The 21,089-nt window shown below is 46.5% G+C and overlaps 1 protein-coding gene across 1 annotated transcript; it reads left to right on the top strand.

Annotated features, from left to right (window-relative positions):
* Positions 1-3,413: 3,413 nt before the first annotated feature.
* On the top strand, positions 3,414-12,180 carry TBR1 (T-box brain transcription factor 1). Its single transcript, XM_040475184.1, has 6 exons — positions 3,414-4,780; positions 5,373-5,527; positions 5,897-6,018; positions 6,580-6,738; positions 7,903-7,964; positions 11,239-12,180. The coding sequence occupies exons 1-6, from the start codon at positions 4,089-4,091 to the stop codon at positions 12,095-12,097; spliced, it is 2,049 nt and encodes a 682-aa protein (XP_040331118.1). The 5' UTR covers positions 3,414-4,088; the 3' UTR covers positions 12,098-12,180.
* The last annotated feature ends 8,909 nt before the right edge of the window (positions 12,181-21,089 follow it).

The raw sequence follows: 21,089 nt of genomic DNA on the forward strand, positions 1-21,089 counted from the left end.
AACAATTCTAGGCTCTTATTGGTTGCCTAATGAACAGTTACCAGAAACAAAAAGTAGAAATGGCTTAAATTCCCACTGTGTTTCATAGACTTTTTTGGTGGAATAAGAGGTATTCTGAGCATTTGCTTGTCCTGTGGCTTTTTCTTTTACATATAGTATGTTTTATGTAGGACATGTAACATGTATTAATAATTGTTGAAATTACAACAGCTAACCATTTACAATTAAAATATAAGTGGAAGTTAGCAGAAGTTTTCCTTTTGCCTAATTTAATCTTGTGTGCAGACTTTTTGGATACATGGTTTTTCCCTTTACATAAATAGGGTTCTATCTATGATTTGTTTCGCAGATACTGTTCATTAGAGCTAGTCAGGATTTTTTTTTTCCATACAGTATGTATGCCCCTAGAAGAAGGCCTCAATAACTCAAGGGCTATTCTCAACATTCCATTTGAAAATAGTTTTTTATTTTTCATTTTACTCTCCTGAAAATGTCTCCTGAGAAGGTTTACACAGTGCCTGCCTTTTGCTCTCATTTGATCACCTCACCTTGGACTTCCCACGGCCAGTACCACTTTCTTCTACTTGGTTCATGTTAGAGACATTCCCAATTTCAAAACCTTATCAGATCCCTCCTAGCAAAACCCTGCATTTTCTTTGGAGATTTGGAATGGATCGAAATGAGGATGCCCTGAGTCTCAATGAACACTTTTGTCCTGGAATGTGCAGCTATTTCAGCAGCAGCCTGGTGGCTCAGGTCCAGTTAGGCATTGAAACGACTTATTTAATCACAGGCTCAATAAGGTGTGTGTGTGTGTGTGTGTGTGTGTGTGTGTGTGTGTGCTTATGTGAGCATCTTTACCCATCTATTATGCAGTGTTAAAGCAGCACAAGAACCCAAACTGCTTGCCTCTAGCATTGAGCTGTCCCTGTTTTCCTCTCAGACTGACATGGGGACATTGGAAGCTCCAGCCTCAACAATTCAGTGATCTTCCTGGACCAGGAGCCCCTGGGTCTTCTGGGAGCTCATTATATATACAGAATATACATTATATATACAGACCTGAATCAAGAATCCTGGCATGGTTCGTATGCACTTTCAAGTCTGCACATACTTGCTGCACACAAGTATGGCTCAAGAGCAGGTGTGCTGATTTTGAAGAAAGTCTAGAGTTTTCCTTTTTGAACATATGTAAGTTCAAGGCATAGCCTGTAGTGAGGAATCACTGAATTTAGTACTGATAAAGTCAGAATGCACATTAATCTCCTATTCCAGTTCCTTAAAAAAACTGAGGAATTTATCCCTTTTCTATCCCTCTTCTATACTTTAACATTTCATCATTCTCCATTCTTTAAAAAAGAAAAAGCCAAGTCAGGGTGCTGGGAATGAGCCCAAAAGGAATGAGCCTCGCTCGAAAGGAGCCCAGGTGCAGTCTCGCCTTTTTGCTACATACTTAAGGTTTTGTACCTCACTGAAAAAGGAGGGGGGTAATCTTGGAAGCAGTGGACAGAGAGGCGCTCAGGGACAAAGAAGTTAATGATCGAAGAAATGAGAAAAACCAGAGTAACCGAAATTGGGCAAAAACCTCGGGGAGAAATGGTGGTGGAAGGTAAAGGGAAGGGCAGAAAAACCAAGTGTCAAAAAGTGTCATAGCCACTGTCTCCTCCCCCGCAACTCGATGCCTCAACACCAAGGCCCTGCTTGTTTATGAAGCTTCATGGCCAGGAGCTGAGATTTGCTTCCGAAAGGGGAAAACAAAAAAAAAAAAAAAAAAAAAAAAAAAAAATGGGTCTGGCTGTATTTTTCTATCAGAAAGCTGTCTCGGCTTGAGTCTGGGACATCTGGTCATCAACTTGTCCAGCCCAGGGCCGTCCGCCCTGGGCCTTGCTCGCGGCGCCCTGCTGGAGGCCACAGCTGGTGCCCTCTGCAGCCAAGGCGCCCAGCCCGCCTCGGGGGCTCGGGCTGGGCTCCGCGCTGACCGCTCGGCCCACCGAGGCAGCGCTCTAAAATCGCGCCCGCCTAGGCGGAAGTCGGGTCTGGTTAACCCCTCTCTGCCCAAGCCCGGGACCCACCCAGTGTCCTCAGCGCCGCTCTCCATCAGGGAAGTGCCGAGGCCCGAGGAGGGCTGACGCGCTTCTCGAAGACTTCGGCTGCACGGGTCGGAGGTGCCGGGGCCGTGCCTCCGGCACTGGAAGAGTGTGCGCCCCCGGCGTCCGCGCCACGCGCGGCTCTCCCCACGCTCCCCTGCGTCTCCCGGGCGGCGGCTCCCCCTCGGGGCCGCCGGGGAGCTGGGCAGCCTACGCTCAGGCCGCTCGGGGACGTTAGACAATGCACCAAAGCCGGGTGGGCCGCCGGGCTCGGGGATGGCCGCTCAGGCTGCCAGCCCTAGCGGTGCTCGGCGCGGGGCCCGCCCGCCCGTCCGCCAGCCCGCGGGGCCGAGCTCAGCTCCCGCCGCGCGCCTCCTCCTTCTTCCCGCGCGGCTCCGCGCCCCGTGGAAAGCCTCAGGAGGGCAGGCTGGCGGGTGCCGGGCCACGGGAAGCAACTTGGGCCGGGTAAAGCCGCTGCTGCTCTTGGCCCTCTGGTCCGGGCGCAGGGCTGGGTTCCTCTGGAGAGCCAGTGCTGGGAGATTTCTTCCGACATCCCAGGGTCGCTTTGGGCCTCGTGCTATTCATTCGTGCCAACATCCTTTTAAATTGGTTATTTTCTCTATTCCTCCGTAAGTTCTTCCTCATTTTAAACTTACTGGCATGTTTCTTTTTTCCCTCTCCCCTTCAGATTATATAAACATTGCACACACACACACACACACACACACACACACACACACACACACACGACCAGTTTTCAGCATCGATCACTGCGTTGACACCACTTCCACTCTGTCTCCCCAGATCAGCGCTTCCAGCGAACCCATTTGCGCGAGGACTCGGCCCTCTCTGTTCCTGGCGAGGCGTTTGAACCTTGTCGCCAAGCCAGTACCTCAGAGAGAAGGAAGTGCAGTGGGACGCGCGTGCATGGCGCCTGCCCCCAGTTAGATGCTCTTCAGATAATCTGCAACCAAGCTCGCTGATAAAATATTTAGTAAAGACCTCGTAAACATCACTGCAAATACATTAAGGCACTTCAGCCCGACAGCTTATGATTATTTCAAAACTTAAAAAGGTGATCATAGATTGTCACTGTTTCTGTGCTCGAGCAAGAAACCGAACCTTCCCGAGGTGGGTGGATGGGTGGGTGAGTGGCTGCTTTTCGCCCCCACTTCTCCCCCTCCCCCTCACTTTTATGGCTGTGGCTCTCAGCGGCAGTGATTTATTTATTTATGTATGTAGTTAAAAAGGTGTGCGGGAGGGGGGGCGGTTCGTCGAGGACACGCAGGACCTTCTCACAAAGGACTGGCTCAGGTGTTATGTGCTTCTGTATTAACTGGAAAAGACAGACTCTGGAACTTTTACAGGGCGAGAAGAGGCCACCGGCTCGCGCTTTGTATACTTTGCACTTGAAATCGTTACATTCAACTGAATATTTGGCTCATTCAGATCCGAAAAGTCTCCTAGCATCATCGAATTCCCTCCTCCGCCCCTCAGCTGAAAGGAGGGAGGTGGGGGGGGGGGGGAAGGTAGGAAAATGTTTAGTAAATTGCACATCTTTGAATCTTCCTAAAGCAGTGGTCACAAAGCTTAAAGGTGACACAACAGTGCTCACGTAAAGCCAACACACATTCCCCACCCCCCAAGCCAACAATAAAATCATCCCCTTCAATTTGCCATGATCGTCGCGACCAGGAGCCAGGTGATTATCCTAATTAATGTCTATCTAATTAAATTACTGTCAGCAGTTAACCAATGGCAGGAGCCGTTTCATCGGCTGCACAAGCAGCAAGATCAAAAGTGAGCCTTTTCTGATTGCTGCATAGTGTCAATTGGCCAATCTCTTCTCCCAGGGAAAAAAAAAAGTAAATCAAACCTTTGAGAAGCATTTGCTGGTTGAAGTGCTTTCTGTCTAGTGAGGGGGTCTGTGGATTTCTAGTTTATGATAAATAGGACTTTAAAAACCAGGGACAGGAGGGCGAGTGTTCAGGTTCTAGAGCTATGCAGCTGGAGCACTGCCTTTCTCCTTCTATCATGCTCTCCAAGAAATTTCTCAATGTGAGCAGCAGCTACCCACATTCAGGCGGATCTGAGCTTGTCTTGCACGATCATCCCATTATCTCGACCACTGACAACCTGGAGAGAAGTTCACCTTTGAAAAAAATTACCAGGGGGATGACGAATCAGTCAGATACAGACAATTTTCCTGACTCCAAGGACTCACCAGGGGACGTCCAGAGAAGTAAACTCTCTCCTGTCTTGGACGGGGTCTCTGAGCTTCGTCACAGTTTCGATGGCTCTGCTGCAGATCGCTACCTCCTCTCTCAGTCCAGCCAGCCACAGTCTGCGGCCACTGCTCCCAGTGCCATGTTCCCGTACCCCGGCCAGCACGGACCGGCGCACCCCGCCTTCTCCATCGGCAGCCCCAGCCGCTACATGGCCCACCACCCGGTCATCACCAACGGAGCCTACAACAGCCTCCTGTCCAACTCCTCACCGCAGGGCTACCCCGCGGCCGGCTACCCCTACCCACAGCAGTACAGCCACTCCTACCAAGGAGCCCCTTTCTACCAGTTCTCTTCCACACAGCCCGGACTGGTACCCGGCAAAGCTCAGGTGTACCTGTGCAACAGGCCCCTCTGGCTGAAATTTCACCGCCACCAAACGGAGATGATCATCACCAAACAAGGAAGGTAATGCTACATTCTTGGCAGTCGCTGTTCCGGGCACGGCCCGGGGGCAAGTGCGCCGGGTTGTGACCGCGCCGGTAGCGATGATTTGGGGTCGGGAGCGGAGTGGAAGGCGCTCTGGTGCGCCCTGGAGTTGGCTGGTTTTGGAAAAAGGGAAGGTGGAAGGTATAACCGCCGCGGTGAGGTTGGTAAGGGGATTCCCGCGCTAGAGAGGTGGTCTGAGAGCCAGTCAGGGGCGGGAGAAAGGAGAAAGAGAGGGAGAGTCCCGGCCTGCGGCTGGGAAATCGGAGGGACGCAATAACGGCCGGAACCGAGGACAGGTAGAGAGTTGCGGGTCGCCACCTCACTCTCCACCTGGGCAGTGACACCTGCCGACTCCCCACGCCAGCTCGCCCGCCGGTCTCCCCGACTTCAGCCCCACTTCTTTTCCTCCCCCACCGCCCCTTCTCTAACCCAGCAAACATTCGCTCATCGACGCTGGGAGAACAAGTTTTGCTTTGCTATCTGGCGCCGCGCTTCTTGCATTTAATCTTTAACATTTATGTTTTTTTTTTTTCTCTGTTGTTTTCCCCCCCCCCCCCCTTAATTTAAATAGGCGCATGTTTCCTTTTTTAAGTTTTAACATTTCTGGTCTCGATCCCACGGCTCATTACAATATTTTTGTGGATGTGATTTTGGCGGATCCCAATCACTGGAGGTTTCAAGGAGGCAAATGGGTTCCTTGCGGCAAAGCGGACACCAATGTGCAAGGCAAGTCCTTCCAATTAACACATTTTCCTGACACTTATTTAGGTGAGAATGATTAATTAAAGCCTTTGTGGACTGGCTCGAGAGACTTTTAAAACGATCGGCCAATGACTTCTAAAAGGAAACGAGGGGGATAGGGGGACAGACTGAGCAGCGAGAAGGGGGAGGATTATGCAAAAGCTATTTTAATCATCTCCAGTTAATAAGGAGAAAGCGAGGCCTAAAAAAAACCCCAGCTAATGGGCCTCACTGTGGTATAAGGTGTGTGTGTGTGTGTGTGTGTGTGTGTGTGTGTGTGCGCGTCCTACGTGGTGAGGAGTTGGGACTGGGCAGTGCCCCGGGCATATGTAAACAACGTATTTCTTTCTCTAGGAAATCGAGTCTATATGCATCCGGATTCCCCCAACACGGGGGCTCATTGGATGCGCCAAGAAATCTCTTTTGGAAAATTAAAACTTACAAACAACAAAGGAGCTTCAAACAACAATGGGCAGGTCAGTGGCTCAAGCGCTCCTCTCTCTCTCTCTTTCTCTTTCCTTCTCTCCCACACATGTCCCTCACTAACGTTCAGTCCATTAGTTTACATTAGCATGAGAAACTGGGCATATGTTTCTTTGCTTCATTAAAAAGACTTTTTAAAAATTCTATTTCTATCCTCCTATAAAGTTGCTCTTGCCCTCTGCCCAATTCCCGAGTTCCCGGCCTTCCCTAGTACTGTCCAAATACTTGATTGATTTTGAGAAGGAACCCCCACAGGACCTGCTTGTTGTAAAAATCTTTGTTCCTCCTAAATAAGGAGGGCTAGGCGGATCGGGAGGACCCGAGGATCAGGCAGTCGGGTTCGGTTTTCCTCCCGCGCTCCGGTGCTCTAGGCTCCGGGAGGAACGAGGGCTGGTCTTGCCCCAGCCAGCCAGTCACCAGCCAGGGGAGTCCCGCGGTCAGGTAGCCGGGGCGGCGGGCTCCAGCCAGACCCCGCGCGGCCCGCGGCCCCAGCCCCGCGCGCGTTGACCGCGCTAACGCGCCGCCCCGCGCTCCCTTTTCTCTCTGCCGGACAGATGGTGGTTTTACAGTCCTTGCATAAGTACCAGCCCCGCCTGCATGTGGTGGAAGTGAACGAGGACGGCACGGAGGACACCAGCCAGCCCGGCCGCGTGCAGACGTTCACTTTCCCCGAGACTCAGTTCATCGCCGTCACCGCCTACCAGAACACCGATGTAAGCAGGCCTGGGGGCTGGGCGCGCGGCGGGCGGCTCCCGCTTCCCCCGGCAGAGGCCCGCGTCCCCGGCGGTGCCCCGCTCGCACTAACAGCAGCAACAGCTGGCTCCGCGGTGCCTTTCGGGCGGAGGGCGAGGGGCCTGCCGGGCGCCTTCCCTGAATCCCTTGCCGGTGGGAAAACGCTTCTTGTTCGTCTCCATCGCGGGTCACACGGGCCACCTTTGAGGGGCCCAGGATTTCGAGGGCCTCTTCTCTTGGGAATTTTAAGTCAGTTCTCAAACTAGAACAGGTTTAAATCTCCTCCCTCCCTTCCTTCCTTCCTTCCTTCCTTCCTTCCTTCCTTCCTTCCTTCCCTGCTTTTCCTTTCGAATCCTTCTTGCCTGTAGGAAACAAGCCGACTTTCCCCTGCATTTTATTCTTGGCAAGCTTTGGCATTATCTTAAACAAAAAATTAAAGTATCCGAAATAAAAACATCACTTTTGGGGGGAGCAAAAGAACAGACACATTCATATATCTGGAAAGTACAATAAATCAAATTCCCGGAAGCCTTGGAATGAGTTTTTTTTAGCACTTGAACTTCAGAATTTGTAAGTTCATGAAAACTTATTTTACTTCTGTTGATTTCACTGCTAGGAGTGATGGTGGGTTTTTTTTTTTTAACTTAAATGAAAGTATCAGAAATGAAAATATGCATTTATTTTAATTTAAAGCTGGTTTTTTAAGATGCAGCTAGGAGTTCTTGGGGTTTTGAATTAGAAATGACCAACTTTTAAAAATGTGGTGAAATGTTTAAAATAGGCAACGTTTGGTGATGAATTCAAGTGCCCCTCAAAAATTTTTGTCTTTTTATAACGAGCATTTTTAAAATGTGCATTTGAAGTGACTTAGAACACACAGGAGAGCTAGTTGAAAGCAAAGCTTTAGTGTTAGGCATCATTAACTTAAACATGTTCCTCATAACTTTCATGATGCTCTCTCTTTTCTCCTTTCCATTCATTCCCTCAAAATCTTTGGGTAGGGAAACCTGGCTACTTAATGAAATTGCAGGCCTTAAGCCCTTGTAAAAAAAAAGTGGTGATTTATTTGCAACACCTAATCCACCTGTATAGAATGTTATTTATTTTTTTTTTTTTTTTTTTTTTTTTTTTTTTGTCTTATCCAGATTACACAATTGAAAATAGATCACAACCCCTTTGCAAAAGGATTTCGGGATAATTATGACACGTAAGTAATCTTGCACCTTCCTTCTCAAGTAGTTGTGGAATTGGGCTTTAGGTCAAAGGTGGATGGTCGTGTACAAGGCTTTTGGAAGCTGGAGTGTGTGAAGACAAGGTGTCTTTAAGGTTTCCCCTTTCCTTTTCATGGGCTCCCCTTCTCTCTGCTGACCTTCTGGCTTGGTACTTCCGTAGTTTTGGTCAAAGATTTCCTCCACTTATTTCTGTCTTTCTTATGGGTTACAAAGTTGGTGGTGGGCCTCTGGGGCTGGCTGGCTGGCTGGGGGAGCTGCCCTGGTTCCCGGGTGCACGAGCTGAGCTGTATGTGGCGCTGCAGGTGCTCAGCTCAGATTGCCTGTGTCTGAAACCGCCCGATCCTGCCGGAAAGTGCATGTGGCTCTGGCAGTTGTTACAGTCTCCTTGGCATATGTGGCTTTTATTTACCCGTTTTCAAGTTTTGTGTAATAGCTTTTCCTGTGCAAGTTTACTATGGACTGAATAAAAATGTGCACCCACCATAGGCAGGGTCATGAGCAGAGCCACTGTTGCAGTTATTTAAGGCTTTGGGAAGGACCCAGGTGCTGTTGCTGTGTATTATTTATAAGCTTCAAAAGAAAAATATTTCCTTTTATCCTTTGCATCTAGGCGTGTTTTAATTAAATGTGTTGGTACCCTTTTCTCCAGGCTTCCCTTACCTATCTCCATTTCTTTTCTATCAAAATGCTGTTCTCTGGGGGCAACGGTAGATGTAAACTTAGTGCTTTCTGGGTTTGTTCTTGCATTCTTGCTCAGAGTTCAGATACAGTGCCCAAGAGTTCAAATACTGCTATATAGAAAACATATATATATATATATATATATATATATATATATATATATATCAAAATCTAAATCTGGATTATAGGAATCCCCCACTTTTTTCTGGCCACAAAAGAGAGGGGTACATAAATTGTGAATTTCATGGCTTGCATTAAGTGCCTGGGATAGAGCTACAAACTTGAAGTTCTCTTGGACCAGCAATAGATGAAATTTGTGGAGAATTAGACAAGTGGCTGCTTCTATTCCATCTCCAGGTAGATTGCAAACTTCCCTCCTGGTATTTTTATAACAAATTGAAAGGAGAGTCATTGATATTTCTGTCTATATCTGTCATGTGCCTCCCCCAAAAGTAGTTCTGAGGAAGCAAGCCTTGTCAAGATGATTCCCTAGAATAAAAACTCAGCTACTCTAGTCCTCACAACCTAAAAATGTGGACCCGGCACTGTGGAAAGTGTGTGGCCCAGGAGACCAGGGATATTGGTCTCTGTACTAGGGGGTCTTGTAGATTTTGAGCTTTTAATTCTGTTGTGAACATCTGTTCCAAAGCATTTTATTTTGCACAAATCAGTTCGGTAATCCCATGTGGGTTGGGACCTGGATGGGCGTCTAAACTGTATCTTTTGCAGGCTGCTTTTTTCTTCTTAAAATATTGTGGTGGTAAACAGAAGATATTTGCACCTTGCTGGTTACGTTCCCTTCCTGCCTCGCTCTGCTTCTCTTATTTGAACCTGGGATTAAATTTCAGGAGGGAAATTTTGTAGCGTGAGCAGAATGGACTTGAGCAGCAGCAACATTACCCTCATCTGCCCTCCTCTGGCTGACTTCTGTTGGAAAAGTCACTTCCTTTTGATTCTTAAACTGTGTATTTTTCATAAAAACGTCTTCATCTATACAAACGGACAGGTTTTTAGGGGGTAGGGGAGAGCAGAATGGCTTATGACACCCACCCTTTCCCCTTTTATGTTGGATTCTTGGGCATGGCTCACTTTTGGAGAAACAGGGAGAGTGATGAGGGTTCAGGGGGGACTAGAGGATTGCTTGGCCACTCACCAGGGAATCTCCTCCCCAAGGGATTAAGGTCTGACAAGACTGAGGCTCTCTCTCAAAACAGCGTGTTGATCAAAGATTAAAACGTTTATGTGTGAGCTAAATAGAAAGGGAGACATGTGTCTATGTGTAGGAGAAAACACTTCTACCAATCTTGATCCAATCTCTGGTTCTCCCTCAATTCTAGTGGGATTTTCTAGGCCCAGGGCCTACAGTGAATCTTTCATTATTTTACCTAAGGTGATTCCCAGGAACACAATTTCTGTCTGTGGGCAATTATTTAACTTCCCTTTGCCTCAGTTTTCTCATCTGTAAAGTGGGATAATAATGCTACCTAACTGGGAGGATTGTTGTGATGGTCAACTAAATTACTATCTGTACAGTCCTAGATAATGGTGCCTGGCACATAGTCAAGTTGTGTAACGGTTAGCTATTATTAGTGGGAGATTGCTTAGAGGAGGTCGGTAACCACTGTTAAGAGTTTGCCCCTTAGGTGTTTTTTGGTGTTTTTTGTTGTTGTGGTTTTTTTTTGTTGTTGTTGTTTGTTTGTTTGTTTGTTTTTTACCAATAAAGGTCAAAAGCTAGGGAGAGATCAGAGTAAAAAACACGTTTTCTTGGAGCTCCTGGCTGGCTCAGTCAGTAGAGCATGCGACTCTTGATCTCAGGGTCCTGAGTTCAAGACCTACCTTGGGTGTAGAGCTTACTTAAAAAAAAAAAAAAGTGCACCTTTTCTCTGTAAAAGAATTGTATTGATTGATGACTTTGTCTCTAAGTAGTAATTCTTGTTAGTATTGGTAGAGGTGGGGGGTAAAGGATCACCTGGGGGAAACAATGGACAGCAAGTACAGTAGAGGCTTCCAGCAGCAAGTCTTCAAGTCTCAGAAGACTGGTGAAGGCCAGGCTTCCATGATTACTACCTGGACAGGCCGAGTGTGTGTCAAATGGAAGAAAGTGTTCTTAAAAGAGTGAAGAAATGGATATCTTGTTTAGAAATTTTGCGCAGAAACTCTCACTACACAGGAAAGGCCCACAGGGCAAGTAACACCGTAGTCCCTGGGCGAATCTGCCCTCATGTTTATAAATACATTGGAGAAGTGGGATGAGTATCCCCTGCTGTGCTCTGCTCTCTGATCCCCTGTGCAGTCGGTGAGAGAGAGCGAGGGAGAGGGAAGACTTCCTCTTGGTCTGCATTTTGCTTAGGTTCCTGTATAAGTACATTGATCCCTCTACAATTTCACGATTTATTTTGTTTGGGGGAGGACGCAGGTCTGTGACCTTTCGTCTCTCTCCATCCTGGACGGCAAGTTACAGATGGACAGTGTGGGGGTGGGCCACAAGTGGAGGTGACCTTCCCTTCTGCCTCCCGAGGGGACCTCTCGGCCACCCCTCGGTTCTCTCTCTCTCTCCTTCCCTCGCAGGATCTACACTGGCTGCGACATGGACCGCCTGACCCCCTCGCCCAACGACTCCCCGCGCTCGCAGATTGTGCCCGGGGCCCGCTACGCTATGGCCGGTTCTTTCCTGCAGGACCAGTTCGTGAGCAACTACGCCAAGGCCCGCTTCCACCCCGGTGCGGGCGCGGGCCCCGGGCCGGGCACGGACCGCAGTGTGCCGCACACCAACGGGCTGCTGTCGCCGCAGCAGGCCGAGGACCCGGGCGCGCCGTCGCCGCAGCGCTGGTTTGTGACACCGGCCAACAACCGGCTGGACTTCGCCGCTTCGGCCTACGACACAGCTACGGACTTCGCGGGCAACGCGGCCACGCTGCTCTCGTACGCGGCCGCGGGCGTGAAAGCGCTGCCGCTGCAGGCGGCGGGCTGCACCGGCCGTCCGCTCGGCTACTACGCCGACCCGTCCGGCTGGGGCGCGCGCAGCCCCCCGCAGTACTGCGGCGCCAAGTCGGGCTCGGTGCTGCCCTGCTGGCCCAACAGCGCCGCGGCCGCCGCCCGCATGGCGGGCGCCAACCCCTATTTGGGCGAGGAGGCCGAGGGCCTGGCCGCCGAGCGCTCGCCGCTGCCGCCCGGCGCCGCCGAGGACGCCAAGCCCAAGGACCTGTCCGACTCCAGCTGGATCGAGACGCCCTCCTCCATCAAGTCCATCGACTCGAGCGACTCGGGGATTTACGAGCAGGCCAAGCGGAGGCGGATCTCACCCGCCGACACGCCGGTGTCCGAGAGCTCGTCGCCGCTCAAGAGCGAGGTGCTGGCCCAGCGGGACTGCGAGAAGAACTGCGCCAAGGACATAGGCGGCTACTACGGCTTCTACTCGCACAGCTAGGCCGGCCCTGCCCGCCCGGCTCCGCGCCCCGCCGCGGCCCGGCCCCCTCCCGCCTCCCACCCCCAGCCAGCCCCTCGCAGCTCTCCCCAGCTCCTCCTCCCCACGCCCCACCTCGCGCACCCCCTCATTTCACTTGGCCCTCGAATACCGTCTGCGACGAATAAGTACAGGTCTCCGAGTGCGATTTTAACCTTTTTTTGCACAGCAGTTTCTGCAGTTAGCACACCGACCTTCAACTTTGCTGTAAACCTTTTGGTTTTCCTCCTAACTCTTCTTCTGTGAAGTTACACTCCTAACAAGCCTCCTCCCTCTCGTCTTTTTCTCACCCTCTCCTTCTCTTTCTTGTAATGAAACTCTTCACCTTTAGGAGACCTGGGCAGTCCTGTCAGGCAGCAGCGATTCCGACCCTCCAAGTCTCGGCCTCCCCATTAACCGTAGGATGTTGACTCTAGAACCCGGACCCACCCAGCGCGTCCTTTCTTATCCCCGAGTGGATGGATGGATGGATGGTAGGGATGTTAATAATTTTAGTGGAACAAAGCCTGTGAAAATGACTGTATATAGTGTTAATTTACTGTAACGAATGGCTAGTTTTTATTTTCATCGTCAAGGCACAAAACCAGTTCACGCTTAACCTTTTCATTCGTTTCTTTTCCTTTCTTTGCCATTTTCTCCACCCCCCTCCACTTTAAAATTTTTTCTTGTGAGATAATTAACAATATTCTAAGAGGCTCTGGAAACGTGAAATACTTGATAGATAATGATGGGCTTCTCACTTTCCCTCAATCCGTTGCATGAAATAATTGCTCTGTGCTCTAATGCACACACATAGCTAAGGAGAATCCGACCAAACACCTGTAAAGGATAGGTGTCTTGTTCATAGGCAAGTCGATTAAGTGGCATGATGCCTGCAAAGCAAAGTTAACTGGAGTTGTATGTCCCTCCCCACTCCCCACCCCCCCCCCCCTTCTAAATAGAATAGCTCGACATCAGCAATATTATTTTGCCTTATTTGTTTTTCCCCAAAGTGCCAAATCCATTACTGGTCTGTGCAGGTGCCAAATATGCTGACAAACTGTTTCTGAATATCTTTTCAGTCCCCCCCCTCCACCTTTATATGCTGTAAATCTTTGTAATGAATATCTACTAATGATATAGATGACTGAATTGTTGGTAACTATAGTGTAGTCTAGTGAAGATAAATTGTGTGAGTTGTATATTTTACTGCATTTTAGTTTTGAAAATGATTTCCCTGCCACCTAGAAACAGCTGAAATTTGACTTCCTTGGGAAAACACTAGCATTAATGCAAGTAAGACTGGTTTTTTCCCCTCTTAAGTCTTGTTATATTTGATAAGGAGCATTAATCCCCCTGGAAATAGATTAGTAGGATTTCTAATGTTGTGTAGCAAACCTATACTTTTTTTTTGTATTTTAAAATTAATGTGAAATATGCATCATACACAATATTCAATCTAGATTCCAGTCCATGGGGGGATTTTTCCTAATAGGAATTCAGGGTCTAAACGTGTGTATATTTTGGCTCTTCTGTAAATCTAATGTTGTGATTTTTATATTTGTTTCGTTTTGTCTGTGAACTGAATAATTTATACAAGTACACACTCCATTGAGAAACGTTTTGTTTTTTGCTCGTTTGTATCGTCTGTGTATAACAAGTAAATAAATCTGGTAAAACGCTATGGTGTTTGAAAGCAGTTTACAGTTTGAAAATAATTTATTATAGGTGATTACTTTTAAGGGTTAAGGAAGAATAGCCTGTTCCCACTCCAGGATGGGGCAGTCTGTTTAATGGGAATCACCTCCCATTTCCCACTTAAATTTGTTTTATAGCAGTACCAGTAATTACTTTTTCCTTCTTACTTACAAAGTACTTAGTTCCCTATGAGTCAAGTTTCACTTTGTTGCACTTTTTTTTTTTTCCCCAGGAAAACGTAGGCAGTTCCTCATCATAGCTATCTGATTTTCTCTGAAGTAGGAAATAATGCGAGCAGGAAAAGGAGGGTCTTAAATAAGGAGTTAAGAAAATTTCTTTCAATTTCACAGGCGGGAGGCTTTGGGCAAGAGTAGGGTGTGATTGAAATGCATGTCAAAATAGGCTGTTGACCACAGCTTTAGGCAGATGTCGAAAATCCCGATCTTTAAATACGAGGCCTTGGAGATGGGTGGCGAATCTGTAAATGCAAACACAGAATGGCCTACATTTCTTGAGTGGATTGTTTCGGGGGGATTGGGCGGGGCTGGAGCGGGGTAAGGACTCATTGAACAAACTCGGAACGGTCGGTATTCAGGCACTGAGTTTAAAACTTGCTTTGGGAGGTATCTGGACGGTTACCGCTCCATCTCTTCTACAGTGGAATTCCTGGGCCAGCCCTACCCAAGCCAGATCCCTATCCCTTGAGAACGAATGCAGAAATGTGGATATCCCAGCGTGTGGGGGGTGGGGGGTGGGGCGGGGAGGGGAGGGAGGTCCGCTGCGTCTTAGTCAAGGAGTCCGCAGAGCGCTGACTTTATTTCGTGCAGGAGCGATTTTTGTACTTTTGTCTCCAGAGAAAGGAGATCCAGGAAAGAGGTTGAAAATGGTTCAACATTCTTGCTTAGTCTGGGTCAGTCTCAGGTTATGGGACTAAACGTACCACCACCTAGAGATTGTCCCGTAACCCCTTTGCAATTTGAGAGATGCAAAGGGGCTTCAAAGTTCCAATTAAAATGAAAATTGAGAGGGGGGAGCAAACCCGATTTGTTGTCCCTGGGCAATTTCGCCACTAGACGGCGTTCCGCGGAGTTTTGTCTGCCACACCGAGAGGAGATGGCTGATTTTCCTTTGTGTTTCTTTCACCCTTCCCACACCTAAGACCTGAACGAGAGGACCAAAAGTACAAAACACGGTGCCTGTGTAGCCAGAGAAGTTGAGCAGTGTACTCTTGTAACACCCCACTGGGTCTGCGCTCCTGTGACCCGGCCGCCCAATGCCGCCGGGGAGGAGGCGCACAAGCGGTCAAGGTCCCGAGGGCGCGGGGTGCGGGGGCCGCGCTCGGCCCCGCCGCCCTCGGGCCACAGTCACGGCGAGCAAAGGAGCTGCTGTCATGTGTGGAAACGAAGCTCTCAGCAGCCGAGGATAGATTTCACAGGAACGTAGTGCCTTGTACCGAAAGACGCACTTTAGCTGCTATTAGGAAGTACTTCAAAAAATTGGGGAGGTCGTTTCCCTTGCAGCTCTGCCACCATCTCCACCATCTGCTGTGTGGACTGAGTCAGCGTGAGGTAAATTTGCAGCTCCGCGCTCCTCTCGGAGGCAGTGTGCTTTCGGGTCCCTTTCAAGCATGATCAGTTTTACTGGCTTTCAGTGTCTTGGGTGTCTAGTGAAGGGACACCGTCGCTGTGTCAGAGAAGCTGCTGCTGTTCCAAGGAAATCAGAGTTTGGATTTGGGAGGGCCTGTAGCAACCAAAGTTCGCGTCCCGGGTTAGATTTCGAGTTGCCTTTTCTCCGTGAGGGTAAGGGTCAGGCGAGGACGGAATCCTCCCCGCAACCTGCAGATATCCTCAGTTTTTAAAAGTGTGTTTTCAACGGTGTATTTTCTAAAAGAGGCAGGAAGAAAAAAGGCGAGCGTGCGGCGAGCACTGCATTCTGGCTCACGCCTTCCCGCCACTCACATTCCGCGCCATCTTAACTCACTTGCAACCACCCGCTCGGGGCCGAGTGCGGTCGCCTGCGGGCGCGGCTCTAGCCAGGGGAGCTGTGCCCTCGGTTGGTACCTCTCGTGGCGGACGCCGCGGGTCAGAGTAGACGAGAGGCGTGGCCAGAACGCGCTGCGGCCGCGGGCGGCCGGTGCGTGCTGCTTCGGCGGGCGAGGCTGCGCTTGGCCCGGGCCTAGCGCCGTCCGGGCGGGCGCCCTCGAGCCCAGGCCGGTGCGGGCGGGCGGGCGTCTGCAGGAGCTCGGCCGAGTGAGGCCGTGCGGGAGGCCTGCTCCCCGACGCTGAGCCTGGGCCGAGGCTTCCCTGCTTCGTCTGCGGGCCGGAGGCTGCACCCTGGCTGTCCTGTCCCAGTCCAGACAGGGATTCGGGGCGGAGGTCCAGGCTGGCAACCCGCGCCCAGCTGCAGGCCCGGAGCCCAGGAGGCTCGCTCTGTGCTCTCGGGAGTCCGTTCGAGCCAGGCCGAAACCTTGGCTGTGTCGGAGGGCGCCCTTTCCAGCTTGTAGCTCCTCGACCGCCACGGCCAGGCGAACGACTGGGATTTAGGGCGGACAGCCTTTTTAGGCCTAGCAGAAGCTTACTGATCAGTTTGTTTCCAAAGCCAGGTTGTTTCTGTGTCTTTAGGACTGACGTCACCCGAGCTCTTAAAATGCAGTAATTTAGAGGCTAGAGAGAACTTTCTGAACCCTCTTACCTCCTGCAGTTACATTTTCTTACAAATCCTACTGCTAAAACTCTCTGACCCACCGTTTTGGCGAAGTATTTATCTTTTTAGCACTGAGGCGTTCAAGGATGTTCTACCTTCTGTTGTGGGTGCAGGCTAGGAACAAAAGCCTTGTTGCATAGAGGCCATTTATATTCCTGGAGAACTTAAAACGCTCTATAGCAATATTTGGGCAGCGTGTTTGTGTTCGTAACTGATTTTATAAAACGTTCGGCCTGTGCTCGGGTACAGCACTTTTTTGTGTGTGTATATTAGTTACTTTATCATGTAGGCATTTTAGCCATGGGGATAGGAAAAAAGTAGAACCTGTGTGAAAACAAACCAAAATAGGTCCTCCAAAGGAAAAGCAACTATTCTTATTTTTAGACAAAGTTACTTATGAGGAAGTCAGCATCTTTTTTTTTTTTTTTTTTTTTTTTTTTTTTTTTTAAGATTTTATTTTCAAGGAATCTCTACACCCAACCTGGGGCTCAAACTCACAACCCTGAGATCAAGAGTCTAATGCTCCATGGACTGAGTCAGCCAGGTGCCACAAAAGTCAGCATCTTTAATGACCAGTGATAAGAATTCAATTTAAAAAAATATTTTCTTTGCTCTGCTGTGTGGGCAATTACTTGGCTAATTTTAATATTTGAAAGAATAAAATTTTAGTGTAAATCACTAAAATCAGGCTTTTAAAAGGTCAGCTGAGGCTTTTTAAGCAAGATGAGTCTACATGATTTATTTAAGTTACAGTATGAATGCAAGATTTACGTTTGGACAATCAGATTTTCTTTTGTCAGAACAAGATAAGAGTCTCACAGGGAAGACCGAGACAAATTAGACAAGATTTCAGGCATTGCATTGTACTTGGTTTAATTCAGTTGCCTTGAGATTTGTGGGCCTTTCTGGTTCCCGTCTTCAGGTTGTTAAGTCAGGTTGCAACATATTTAAAAATATATTCACTTGAAAGAAAACCCCACTGCTTTCACAATAAAGTAAACTTGATGGTGTACAAGTCACTGGTCGCATCTGAGCTGATTATATCCGCCTTGCATGTATTTTACACCCACAGTATGGTTTGCAGCAGTGTTCAAGGCATGGCGTGAAAAATTTGATTTGAATAGTTCCATTAAAGCAATGAAAAAAAAACCCATGGCTTAATAGACCTTCTAGTGATAGCTCCCCCTCTTACTATGCTAACTCTGAAATAAATATGTAATCTAGTGTTAGGCACATGGCATTTAGAAGACCCTTGCTGGTAATATTTAATTTAATAAACATACTAACTGTGACATTATTAATGCAATGAAGCTTGTACCACAAGCTGATTCTTTCAGGTTGTTTGACCTATTACTTATCACTAGATTCCTTAAAACATATCTTGTGATTTATAACTTGAATTTTATATTAACATTATTTTGGATTTCAACTCTTTAAAAATATCTGCATGATGGCACTCATTTTATATACAAAGCGTTTATACTTGGGTGTCTTGGCATATCTTTTATGAGGCGGAAGAGGGAATTTAGGAGGGGTGAGCATCTCCACGGTTATGTCTCTGGTCATTTTAGACAATACAGTTACTTTGTTCTAATACTAGCAGGAAAAAAAAAGAATATAAGATTAAGTTTTAGGGCAAGGGTTATACTGATTTCTTATATATTGGTTATATATATGTTTTATCATATGTATGTGATAATACTAAGTTTTAAGAAATGCCACATTAATTAAACTTTCTGGTTGAAAAATAAAACAAATCTTGCTTATATTAGGGTTAGTGCTTATATTAGATTTATTTAGGTTTCAGTTTAGTTCCTATCTTCACGTTAGCAAAAGTGTACTGGATGGGAAAAAGCCTTTTCATTACAATCTTATTTCAGGTTCCTAAAAAAAGAGAAAGTCAACAGTGTTGTTCTCAAACCACAGTATCTTCCTAGCTCACATTTCAACTTTCAAGATGTATTTGTCTTTTATTTTGTCATTCCTAGTATGAAAGGGAAGGCATTTTTCAATCTTAGGATAATTCAGAAGCAATTTTTTGGTTCTCAGTTAATTCAGTTTCATCTTAAAAGTTCAAATTTAGCAAAGCACATGTTCCCTTGTTCATGCCAAGTGTGATAAAAACTAGTCGAAAAATAAAACCATTGCAAACAAGTGGAGCACTGCACTTCACTGCATACTCTACAGGCCACATCATTTCTAGGTCTGATGTCACTGCCTGCTGGGCTGCCATTTGTGGGCACAAGTAAGTCTGCCTTTGAAAGTCGATAGAAGTCACGACCATTACAGACACATGTGCTTAAATTGTGTGTGTGTTTGAAACCTCCTCTTTGAATAGAATAGTGATATGCACACCCATGAACATTCAAACATTTGCTCTCTTCTATCAACAAAAGGTTATTCTCTTTAGTCTGGGGGGTGTTTGCCCTCCTCTGCATTGGAAGAGTTTCTTTGATTGTATCTAAAACATGAATTAGCAAAATCATCTCTCCCGTTTTGTAATACAGTTGAATTATAGACTACTTTGTGGAATTATAACTTTCTTAATAGTTTCATCTTTGTGTTTACAATACTGAGCTACCACATTTATGTTTTTAAACTTTAACATCCTTGAACTTCAGTTAATAAAATATGCATACATGTTATGTAGATTCAGTGTAGGCCATCTGCAATCAACAATGATATTTTATGAGAACTTTTCAGTTATCATAGTGGTTTCTATTTTGAATAGCTTTTGCTCAAGTGGAAATTTACTAAAGACCAAACCATTATTTCCAATTAAAAATGTTTCAAAGGTGGTTAGTACTTATATAAATTGCTATGTTTTTTAATTTAAAGTTTATGATTTTGGATATAATTTTACCAAATAATAGCAATGTTTACTATTCAGTACCTTCTTTTGAGAAGCTATAATGAGGACTTATTCCTTTCACAGTTTACTTACCACTGAATGCTATATATTTTGTTCCAATAAAATCTTTTTTTTCTACCTCTGTCTTAATTTGCTATATATTTTTAAAAAAATTGATGGTGTTCTAAATAATCCTTAGAGCTCACTCACCTTTGGGATTCACTCTCTTAATTTATGCTCACATTCTGCTTTGTTCCTGTGGAGAAAGTCAAAGAAACATACTGACTTCCTCCTCAACAAATTTGTTCTTTCCTCCTCCAACTCTGCTGTCTTTCTGACACTCATTTTGCCCTTGTTGACTCTCTTGCCAACAACTTTTTTTTAACCTCCTCTTTTTTTTTTTTCTCATGCTACCACACTGAACCTGAATCTTTATAAAATCTATGCCTGATTCATCAGTTTGTTTATTTCAGGTCAGAATTTTTATGCTTTCCCCAAAAGCAATTGTATAATTTTCAGGGCAAACATCAGATACGATATGTCTTTCTATTTAACCTCTCCCACATTGTTTTTTAAGATTTTGTGGTTTTTTCCCCTGTATACTTCTATAATCCTTTCATCTCTCGACATTCACTTTATTATCTTTTTTTGTGTGTGTTTGTGAAGGGCCAACTTAATATTTTTGTCTCTTATTGGTATTTCTGTGTTCTTCTTCTTTACCCCTAACATTTTTAGCTCTGTGAGGCACTCCATTTACCCCCGCTCTCTTTTGTACTTGGGACCCATCTTTCAATGCTTTCTTTGATCCTTTTCAGTTCAGCTTCCTCATTTGCACAGACATTAAAATCTTTCTTATTACATTTGTCAGTGTGCTCTTGACTGAATGTAATGGCCTTATTACAGACTAATCTTCATTCTTTTAGCTGTTTAAAGTCATAATTAGCCCTTCGGGTGATTCAGAACCACTGATTCTGCAAGTCCTTCACTTTCCCCCCCTTCTTCCAGCTTTTTCATGGGTCTCTCTGCTTATTTATCTATGCATTTACAGGTTTCTATAGGATTGTTTGCCCAGGGTGTGTCCTCATATTCTTCTAAGAAAACTTGGTATACATGTGCTAGGGAAGAACGGGGTGGGAGAAAGATCTGGTACCAGTTTTCTTAATATGTATCTTCCACCCACTGCCTAATAGCTTTACCTATTGAATGGTTTCTTATTTTTTTGTAGCCCGATACATTTTACTTGACATTCTGAATTTTTCTATTATCCTTCCTTGAACCTTCTGATACTGACACATGTTCTCCTTGCTCTTAAGTTTAGCATGATGAAGATTAAAATGAATTTTTTAAAAGTTAACTTTTCTTAGTTAATGTTAGCTTAACCCCTTAAGGAGATTGCAATATGAAGTATATATGCCAACACCATTAGGAAGGAATTTTTTTTAATGGCTATGCAATCGTGTGTACTATACCTTATTAATGACATCATTATTAGCCCTTTCTCTACATAGCTTCAAAAAATAAAGTTCCAAACCTAGGAGATTCCAAACCTAGCAGATATCAGATCCTGAGAAACAGTTCTACTTGCATCACTACTTCTTTAGGAAACTCTTTGTTTCTGAGTTTAAAATTACACAGATTTTAAATTTCATTTTCAATTCTTTCTGCTCTACAGCAAATGTGTGTGTGTGTGTATGTGTGTGCATGTGAGTGTGAGTGTGTGCGTGT

The sequence above is a fragment of the Herpailurus yagouaroundi genome, unplaced genomic scaffold (genome assembly GCF_014898765.1).
Source record: "Herpailurus yagouaroundi ecotype Mexico unplaced genomic scaffold, PumYag 140, whole genome shotgun sequence".
NCBI lineage: Eukaryota > Metazoa > Chordata > Mammalia > Carnivora > Felidae > Herpailurus > Herpailurus yagouaroundi.